Raw genomic sequence first — 10,241 nt, 5'->3', positions numbered from 1 at the left:
TTCATGTTTCTATTCTCGTTCCGGCACAGCAACCATATACAGTATAAATATATGGAGCTGTCCAGTCCTGAAAGTAAAAGGACTATAGCACAGCACCCAAGCAACATGCTGCGTGAATGATACGTTTCCCAACATACATGTTGAATAAACCCCTCGCCCTTGTCCTAACAGAAAGACGAGAATAACAGAAAATACAGTATAAATGAAGTCCATATAACGTTGAGAAATTGTATGAGAAATTATGGATTTTATTTGCTAACATTATCAATTTAACATCGCGATGCAAGAACAAACACTGCATAAAGCAAAGTCATCGAGTCAACTCCTTAATAAATGGCACTATTACTTAATATATTATTATATGGAGGTATCCATTGTATTTGTGGTGACAAGATAACGTTCACAACTGTTAATAAATAACATGAATATTACAATATAAATGCCTTAATTTAGAATATTAACAATATTTTATTACACATTTACAATCCCATTTCCAACTAGTCTCTCACATCAAACAGATGCACACCTTGCAGGAATAAAACAATACAACATGTTAATTCTAGAGTAGGGCAGGTCAGGTAAATAAAAGCAAAATGTTTTGACAAATCCAAACTTCCTGGCCTACATTCAGCTGTGTCACTCCACTCATCCCGCTGTCCAGTATGCGCACGTTTATTTATTTTCTAAGTAGGAGAGGCTCTGATCAACATCAGTCAGAGTTTCACATTGAAAATGTAAATGCCAGTCCATATTCACTCTATTCTTATTTTACTGGGGGGAGAATAAACCATGTTGTCCTAAATGGTGAGTTGACCGACAGAATGTCCATCTAAAGGATAAACACCACAATGACCTCCACAAATGTTGATGTTTCACTTCCTCTTTTACCAGCACATCTCCTGCAAAAAAAAGAAAAAAGACAAAGGACATGCATCACACCGACGTGTAAAACATCATTCCTAAAATAGTTCTGTGAAATTGGATTTACCTGCACTACAATCCTTTCTACCAGTCTCAGACCCAGGAGTCGAGGGGTGGAGGTTTGCGCTCCACCAGGCCCACTGCAGGCCTTCCAGCCCGGATGAAGTGCTTCCTCTCTGGGATACTCTACGACAAAATGTGAGTGTGTGTTTAGTTAAATGTGAGTCCCCATTGAAGAACTCCTGACCGTACGTATAGTAAGGCGCTCTGCACATTGTTACTGACCTGGAGAGGCTCTCTCTCCATCATGTGGCCTGGCCCATCACCCACTCTGTCCCCTTGCTCCACAGTGGAGTATCCATCTGTGGGAAAGACAGAGAGAATACAATAAACAAAGGCCATTTTACATTCAAATGACAAACAAGGAATAGGCACACCCACACTTATGCTGAAGCTACAGTCTCATGGTGACCTTGATTTTTCTCCATCAGAGGCAGTGTGATGTCATCATAGCCTGACTTTCCGCTCTTGGGTTTTTTGGGCATTCCACTAGTTGTTGACTGAGAGTAAAAAAGAGAGAACACACAGTATGTCATTAGGAACTAATGTTGTCCCATACAGTGCTCAAGTTACAAATCAATAACAGAGTTGTGTTTGTGCCACCCATTTGGACTGTGTAGTGAATGGGGAATACAGCCTTCTACAGCATGCCATGCAATACCTTAAAGTGGCTCTTGTTCCAGCCTCCCTTGTAGAGACTGTTTCTTAGGTCCTTGTAAGCCCACACTGTCTGCAGGACATGAGATGCTGCTTTGGTCTCTCGCCCAGATTGGCTAGCAAAGAAACAACAGAATCAACCAGAGCCAGCATAAAGGAGAAAGCACAGCACTGTGGACTGAGCATCTAGCCAATTGAAACCAACACCATATAAGATATTATGCTATGAAAATCTACCTTGTCTTGTTGATGGCTACCAGTTTCTGGATGGCGTGGCCCTGTATGAGACCTCGGGCGTTCTCAGGGCTGTCTGAGATGATCTCATGGATAGTGTTCAGAATGGCCACCACTGTGTCCCCTTCCAGGTTCTTGGCTGGCCTCTGTTGACCACAGGGCAGGTTACTGACCAGGTCCCTCATGGCATAACTCCCTGTGGGGAAAAGAAAATGGTCAGATCACCTGTGTGTGTGTGTGTGTGTGTGTGTGTGTGTGTGTGTGTGTGTGTGTGTGTGTGTGTGTGTGTGTGTGTGTGTGTGTGTGTGTGTGTGCGTGCGTCTATGTACCTATGAGGTCTTTGTTGCGGCGATCTATGGCCAGGTTGCGGAGAGCAATAGCTACAGCCCGGACCACTTTATCACCATCTGAACGCAGTAGCTCCACCAGGACAGGCAGACCTTTCTCCTTCCTCACTGTGGCCCGGATGTAACTGGACCACTTTGAGCAAAGGCACAGAGAGAGAGAATAATAGAAGGGTGTAATGTATGACATTTTGTAAAGTCCTATTGTGCTACTTATGATTATTAATACATACTTTTATACACATTATAGTTTTTCAACCACAATTCAATCACACTTAATCAACCCTTCACACAGAGAGCAAGAGGGAGAGAGAGAAAGAGAAAGGGGATGAGAAACAAACAGTCTGTTCTCCCACAGCCTCAAATCAACTGCTTCTACGATTGCCCTTCACTCACAGCCCAGTGGCCTGCAGCGAGGTTCTGCAGCGCTCCGGCTGCTGCCTCCAGGGTGTTGTGGTTCTGACTGCAAGTGAGGAGAGACAGGTACAGCCTCACAACCTCTGGCTGGTAAAGCAGCTCCAGACCTACAGAGAGGGAGGGAGGGAGTGAGGGAGGGAACGAGGGAACGAGAGAGAGAGAGAAGCACAGAGAACTCTCAGATACATTGGAACTGGTATGATGAGACACAGTGGTTTTCAAGGCACCAGTCAACAGAAGATTGGATCAGTAACCAGCACATACAGTTAAGCACTTAAAAAGCTCATTTCAGACTTCATAGTGAAACACAGATGAGATAAAAACTGATTACTTGTCCCATACTGTTTGTTTTATGTAGTAGAGTATACATTTTCAGACAGCTTGGAGTTTTGCGGCCAAAGTGAGAAGACTCTAAGCAGGACAATATGAAAAATGCAGAGCAGTTTCCTATGAAACTTTTTTTTTTTAATTCTTCACATTTTCAAACAGTCCATCTATATTTTCCAACGGAGCTATACATTTGGGTGAGGTTTTTTTCTCCCCGGAGTAGCCTCGTTTCACTGCCAAAAATGTCAATGTCAAGGGCCTCCCGGGTGGCGCAATGGTCTAAGGCTGTGCCACCAGACACTCTGGGTTCGAGCCCAGGCTCTGTCACGACCGGGAGGCCCATGAGGCGGCAAACAATTTGCCTAGCGTCGTCCGGGTTAGGGAGGGTTTGGCCGGCAGGGATATCCTTGTCTCATCGCACACTAGTAACTCCTGTGGCGGGCTGGGCACAGTGCACGCTGACCAAGTTGCTAGGTGTACGGTGTTTCCTCTGACACATTGGTGTGGCTTGCTTCCGGGTTGGATGTGCCCTGTGTTAAGAAGCAGTGCGGCTTGGTTGGGTTGTGTTTCGGAGGACGCATGTCTCTCAAACTTCGCCTCTCCCGAGTCCGTGCGGAAGCTGTAGCGATGAGACAAGACAGTAACTACAACAATTGGATACCACGAAATTGGGCAAAAAAATTATGTCAATGTCAAATACAGGTGGCCTAGTCAAATAATTAACATCCAATTACTCTCTCACGGGAATTCCACTAATGGTCCATATGTAGCCAAACGACACTGCTGCTCATTCTGTTGGCTCGAAAATTGATAAATGGTTAAAAAAAAAAGTAAGGCCAGAGTCCATAGAGACACATACCAGCTCTACTGGTAGTACTGCTGCTAGCACTCTACTGTCGATGACACAAGCTGTAATTTTACATTTGTTGTTAGGCCAGCTAGCATGGACACTGACAGTTGTGAATCTGATGCAGCCGAAGAGCTACTGCTCCCTTACCCGGGAAAGCACGAACAACATCAAAGAGGCGCAAAGATGATGAGAACTACGTTGATTGGGAGTAGTGCCTTTCCTCAGCCACAGTGTGTTATACTTGCAAAAGTACTATCTCACAACTCGATGAAACCTTCACTCTTGCGCAGACATTTAGAAACAAAACACTCCCATTTGAAAAATAAGCCTCGAGTTTTTGAGACAGAATTAAGATTACTTTTGAGTATAAAAGCAACAGATACCATTAATAAGAATGCCTTCATCAAACAACACTGTTTCACGACGTATCAGTGACATGTCAGGAGATGTTTTGAAACAACTACTGCTTCGCATACAAGCCAGTGAATTCTATGCATTACAGCTGGATGAGTCAACAGACGTGGCGGGCCTGGAACAGCTCCTGGTATATGGCCGTTACATTTATGGGGCGTCAATTGAGGAAGGCATCCTCTTCTGCAAACCACTGGAAACCAGGACAAGAGGAGAGGATATTTTTAAAGTACTGGATAGCTTTGTGACATCAAATTGACTTTGGTGGTCAAGATGTGTTGGTACTGATGGCACAAAAGCCATAACAGGGAGACATAGTGGAGTGGTAATGCGCGTCCAAGCAGTTGCTCCCGACGCCACTTGGGTAAACTGCAGCATCCACCGAGAGGCTCTTGCTGCCAAGGAAATACCTGACAGCTTGAAAGACATTTTGGACACTACAGTGAAAATGGTTAACTTTATTAAAGCAAGGCCCCTGAACTATTTTCCTCATTATGCAATGATATGAGCAGCGACCATGTAACACTTTTACAACATACAGAAGTGCGCTGGTTATCGAGGGGCAAAGTATTGACACATTTTTTTGAATTGAGAGACGAGCTTAAAGTTTTCTTTAATGACCATCATTTTCACTTGTCCGACTGTTTGCATGATGACGAGTTTCTCACACGACTGGCCTGTCTGGGTGATGTTTTCTCACCTGAATGATCTGAATCTAGGATTACAGGGACTCTCCGCAACTATATTCAACGTGAGGGACAAAATTGAGGCTATGGTTAAGAAGTTGGAGCTCTTCTCTGTCTGCATTAACAAGGACAACACACACACATATTTCCATCATTGTATGATATTTTGTGTGTGCAAATGAACAAGGTTAAGGACAATATCAAATGTGATATAGCGAAGCACCTGAGTGAGTTGGGTGCGCAATTACACAGGTACTTTCCCGAAACAGATGACACAAACAGCTGGATTTGTTATCCCTTTCAAGCCCTGCCTCCAGTCCACTTACCGATATCTGAACAAGAGAGCCTCATCGAAATTGCAACAAGCGGTTCTTGAATTTAATCAGAAGCCACTGCCAGATTTCTGGATTGGGCTGCACTCAGAGTATCCTGCGCAAATCGCGCTGTTAAGACACTGATGCCCTTTGCAACCACGTACCTATGTGAGAGTGGATTCTCGGCCCTCACTAGCATGATAACTAAATACAGGCACAGACTGTGTGTGGAAAAAGACTGAGACTCTCTCCAATACAACCCAATATTGCAGAGTTATGTGCATCCTTTCAAGCATACCCTTCTCATTAAGCTGTGGTGAGTTATTCACAATTTTTGATGAACAAATAAGGTTTTATATGTAAGATGGCTAAGAGCAAAATGATTGATTATTATTATATTATTATTTGTGCCCTCTTTGTCATTTTCCACGAGCCGGGTTGTGACAAACTCACACGCATTCTTATGTTTAATAAAACAACATTTGAGAGAGTGCTGACCCTGATGCTAGAGGGGGTACGCAGCTGGAGGTTGAATGTTTGAAGGGGTACGGGACTATACACATTTCGGGAACCACTGCTCTAGAGAATATATGTAGGCTTGCACAGTTAGGTTATGAAGCTCAAAATGATTATTGGCTTAGTATTTCAGAAAGACTATACAGTATAATGTACACAACATAGATAATACCCCCAATTAAAGCTCAGCCATGTTTGTGTGTGTACATTTGAGATATTCACACTGCTTTTATGTTGAAGGAATATTCTGCCTTTGCAAAAGGGATGTGGACTGTGCATGATATTACAAATGCACAAAGAAAACTAAATGTCTTTTCCAACTCCAAACTTTCACGCAAACACCCCAACTACATGTAAACATGGATCACTATTGCATTATTAACCAATGGGTGCTTTGGGCTCCAACTCTTATCAGCTCTCTGTGCGCTCTTGTCTGCTACAAACGGTACCACCACTCACTTCAATAATATTCACAGACTGTATTATTCTACCGGAGTGAGAGGCTTCTAGCTACACACACATCCCCAGTAGTCATGCTGGAGTATAGAAGGAATCCAAATACTCAGGAATTCTCTCACAGGCCGCCCTCCAGAGGCTTTCCAATGATATTCAGCCAGCTGAAGCCGAAGATGCTGATAGGCTGCCTCTGGCTGGGAGACTTACGTGCTGTCTAATCCTGACCTAGGCATGTAACCTTCTTATCACATTGATTGCAGCCGCAGGCAGGAGTGTGGGATGGCTCCACAGCCAGACACACATTTTCTGTGGAAGGTATAAGATTTTCTACAGACCTGTATAATACCTGACTGGCCACACAGGTCCATCGAGCAGTGCCCGTTCCCTGTGTCATCAGAACCCTTCTCGCACAAGTTCTGGTGGACCACGGCCAAACCTTCCCTCTAAACCTGTCTGGACTTGTACATCAAAAGACATCAACCATGCTCAGGGAATGATTTTGTCTGTATATGCATATTCATGTATCTGATTATGTTCCAATGCCATATAGAAGAGAGTTGTATAATCTAATCAGTTATACAACTCTCTTTTTTACTAAGGTATAATCTATTCAGTTATACAACTCTCTTTTTTACTAAGGTATAATCTATTCAGTTATACAACTATCTTTTATACTAAGGTGTAATCTTCTGTTGGAACTTCTGAATGTCAATGACTAGTTTAGAATCCTGTCAATAGTCTGCGATATTACACATTATATTTGACATAAAAAAGGCAGCTATAGTGCCTTATCATCACATTGTGGCACAAAATGCATTCAATCGTCCCTTCATTTGATGCTGAATATAAGCTCTACTAGCTGTCTATACTGCTCCATCTCCAACATAGAAGTACATTATTCACAGTATAGGTCTATTGAGTTGCCACAGCAGTCCCACCAAGCTATTCCATATTGTATTGTACTCATACAGTAACTGACACATGGTACGTTTGCATGGACCATGTAGTTCTGCCAAAACATTCAGACAACCTATTGTTATCTCTGAATGTTTCAAATACAACCCAACCACTTCAAGACAGTACAACACATTGGAAACTATTCTACATCATGCACAAATACCCTTTCCAAATGCCTAATGCCAAGGTTAAGGCTTTGTACAACGTACGTCTTTGGAATGCATCTTGAAGTTACATAAATGCATGTCTTGAATCTTGACCAATCCACAGATCCCTAAAGATGTTCCATACCTTTCATTGGTTCTGTGCGTTTGGGTAAAGCCAGAGTACCATATTTTTTATCACTTGGTCCATTTCTCCAGCCTAGACAAAACACACACACACGCAACCACGCACACACACACACACACACACGCAACCACACACGTACACACATACACACACACACACACACAATAAATAGGAAAGATCAAAACATGGAAAGTGTATAGAGACATGGAATGTGTAGAAATCTTTTCTAACAATGTGCCAGAAAACCCTAGGTCTTCCATTGAAGCTCAGGTCTTGAGGCAGACAAAAGGGCAAGCAACCACAGAGGTCCTGGTTTCTCATAGTTGACAGAACATTATTATGGATTTTCAGATTGTCAAATATCATTCATTCAGACAGACTTACTTTGACTGAACCACTCCTCTATTGAATGGGGATGGAAGGAAACAAAACAAAAGATAAATAAGACAGTATAGCAACACAGAGTACACACCAGAAATCCCACAATTCTACTGCGTATTACCTGTTGTGCAAACTGCTTGACAACCATTCATATAGCGCCATCATGAGGTCAGATTCAACTCACCCTTTGGCTTCTTCCCTCCAAAACAGTCTGCCTCCTTCTTTTTCTTCTGGTTCCCTCCTAACCCTGGCACCTGATTGGCCACGGGTTCCTGAAATCTCTCCGCCCCCGGCACCTCTTTGTGGACGTGGTAGGAGAGGTTTCTCAGGATGCAGACACAGTTCTCTACCGACTGAGAGAGAGGAGGATAAACAACACAAAGATGCTCATCACAGACAGCAGTTGCATAGAATATAGGGAGGGTCTGATTCTCATTTGTGGTCCAGAATACTTTTGGTTAATGTACTGATTCTCATTCTGGCTATAGTGTTTTCGTTGGGATTTACATGTGCTCAACTGTGTCTGCGTTCACCTTATTGTCGGTCTCCTTGTGTGCGACAGCTGACTGAAGGGCATGGAGGAGTGCGTCCACCAGCCCCTCACACTCCCTCAGTCTCTGGCGAGCCTCTGCCCCATCTGAGCTCACATTCCTGGGGGAACACAGCTCTATTAGTGGTGCGGATGAAGTTAGCATAGCATCGCTATCAGTATATCATTTACCATTACGTCCAATTTAGGGAGCAATGAACCCTGAAATAGTTCTTGTGTAAGGTTCCATTATCTTTTCATCTATGTAGCTGCTATACTTTGCCTGAGACATCCTGAGGTGTTCTTGAACACGGTGGTCCACTCTGTCTCCTGGGGTCTGGAGTGCTCAGTAGGGTCTCTCCTCCAGCCAGAGTGGGGGATGATGACCTCATCAGTCAGTGTCTGGAGCCCGTGGTTGATGATCATCATCTTCAGAGGCTCATGGGAGGAGAGGTTCCACAGGGTCCCTATAGGTAAAAAGTATACATGATTTGTCCGAATGCTATACATAAGGTGTTTGGGTAATCAGGGTGAATCTTTTGTCATAGGCTCACTGTACCTGTGACCAGCTCTCTGACCTCCATGTTACTGGACTTTCTCAGCAGTCTGACCAGGGCGGGGATGCCGTCACAGTTCTTGATGGCCACCTTGTTGTGGTGGTCTTTCCCGTAGGAGATGTTCCTCAGGGCTCCACAGGCCTTGCGGTGGACCTCGGCTTTAGGGTGGTCCAGGAGGCCCACCAGTACTGGAACCCCCTTCAGCTGCCTGACGTCCTGCTTCATGTGGTCATTCTCGTAGCACAGGTGCTGCAAGTAGGCAGCGGCGTTGGATTTGACCGGGTCCATGGGGTGGCTGAGCATTGTGATGACCTCCCTCAGGTTGGGGTCCCTCCAGCGGGGGTCCTTACGGATGCTGTCCAGGCTGACCATGCTGCAGCGCTTGTGGGGGAACTGTAGCATCTGGGCCCTGGACATGGCCTGGAAGAAGGAGGTGGGGTCTCCGTCCACTTGGGACATGAGGGCCTCCTCGTATCCCCCTCTGGAGAAATAGAGAGTGAAGGAGAGGTTAAGTGGGTGGGGGGGGGGGGCTGAGACAAGGACAAGAGATGGGCCTATATGTAGAGACAGACAGAATGCACAGAAGGCACAGAAAGCAATTTGATGTGCTCTCTGAATAGTTGTGCAAACAGATATTTTATCTGGACAGCTTGAGTTCCAGATAGATGGAGAGAAAGAGAGAGAGCAGAAGACAGGCGTTGGAAGCGACGGGGCGCTAGATGGCTAAGTATCCTCTGTAAACAGCTCATTGACAGCTTACAAGCTGAGGAAAGTGCTGCTGTCAGTCAGTGATACAGGTGTAACCTCCTTATTTATTGACTGGTGGCCTCCCCTGATTGTTACCACCTGCTCCTAAACTGCTGGCCATCTGTCTCGCCCCACCACATGGACTACAGCAGCTAGAAGCTCCCACTGAGGCTCAACGCTATGGAACGCAATATACAGAATTCCACTCGTGCAGTTTCAAGCCATACTGAGCTGTGTTGAGTCGTATAGTAGAATTTTCTAAGTCTCCTCTTTTCTTTTCTTTTCTCTTATTTTAAATGTGTCCATAAGCTACAGAATCGGATTTTGAGGGTCAGTGTATGGTGAAGTGTACTCTACGGGGTTATCTCTTCACTGAAAACAGCATTTATGTGGTGAATGAAGATAATGATCGTGTACTGGACTGTTCCATTGGTCAGTAGCAAACAATACACAGAATGTGTCCTCCTTTTCAAATGACTACCTACACACTGCAAAAATCAATGCCCTGTCTTGTCAAGGGTAAACTCATTTACAGAGAGGTTATTGATATTTGCGCGCCACACATTAGATTTCCTTTTACTACTGT

The 10,241-nt window shown here is 44.4% G+C and overlaps 1 protein-coding gene across 2 annotated transcripts in view; it reads right to left on the bottom strand.

Annotated features, from left to right (window-relative positions):
• Positions 1-233: 233 nt before the first annotated feature.
• The window catches only part of arvcfa (ARVCF delta catenin family member a), a 16,217-nt gene continuing 6,209 nt past the window's right edge, over positions 234-10,241 (bottom strand). The window contains exons 4-17 of one of the 2 annotated variants that reach the window (XM_024380792.2): positions 8,911-9,389; positions 8,635-8,818; positions 8,356-8,473; positions 8,007-8,175; positions 7,826-7,843; positions 7,442-7,513; positions 2,613-2,740; positions 2,202-2,352; positions 1,876-2,068; positions 1,643-1,754; positions 1,394-1,481; positions 1,207-1,283; positions 989-1,107; positions 234-899 (exon numbers count right to left, since the gene is read on the bottom strand). In XM_024380792.2, coding sequence (XP_024236560.2) covers positions 1,015-1,107; positions 1,207-1,283; positions 1,394-1,481; positions 1,643-1,754; positions 1,876-2,068; positions 2,202-2,352; positions 2,613-2,740; positions 7,442-7,513; positions 7,826-7,843; positions 8,007-8,175; positions 8,356-8,473; positions 8,635-8,818; positions 8,911-9,389 — 1,882 coding nt within the window. In that variant the 3' untranslated portion in view covers positions 234-899; positions 989-1,014. Of the gene's footprint in view, positions 900-988; positions 1,108-1,206; positions 1,284-1,362; positions 1,482-1,642; positions 1,755-1,875; positions 2,069-2,201; positions 2,353-2,612; positions 2,741-7,441; positions 7,514-7,825; positions 7,844-8,006; positions 8,176-8,355; positions 8,474-8,634; positions 8,819-8,910; positions 9,390-10,241 lie in introns of those variants that run through there. The other variant, XR_006079447.1, reaches the window with a different exon arrangement.

The sequence above is a fragment of the Oncorhynchus tshawytscha genome, linkage group LG20, assembly GCF_018296145.1.
Source record: "Oncorhynchus tshawytscha isolate Ot180627B linkage group LG20, Otsh_v2.0, whole genome shotgun sequence".
Taxonomy (NCBI): domain Eukaryota; kingdom Metazoa; phylum Chordata; class Actinopteri; order Salmoniformes; family Salmonidae; genus Oncorhynchus; species Oncorhynchus tshawytscha.
The sequence above is the reverse complement of the archived record's forward strand: the minus strand, read 5'-3'. Positions and strand labels throughout refer to the sequence as shown.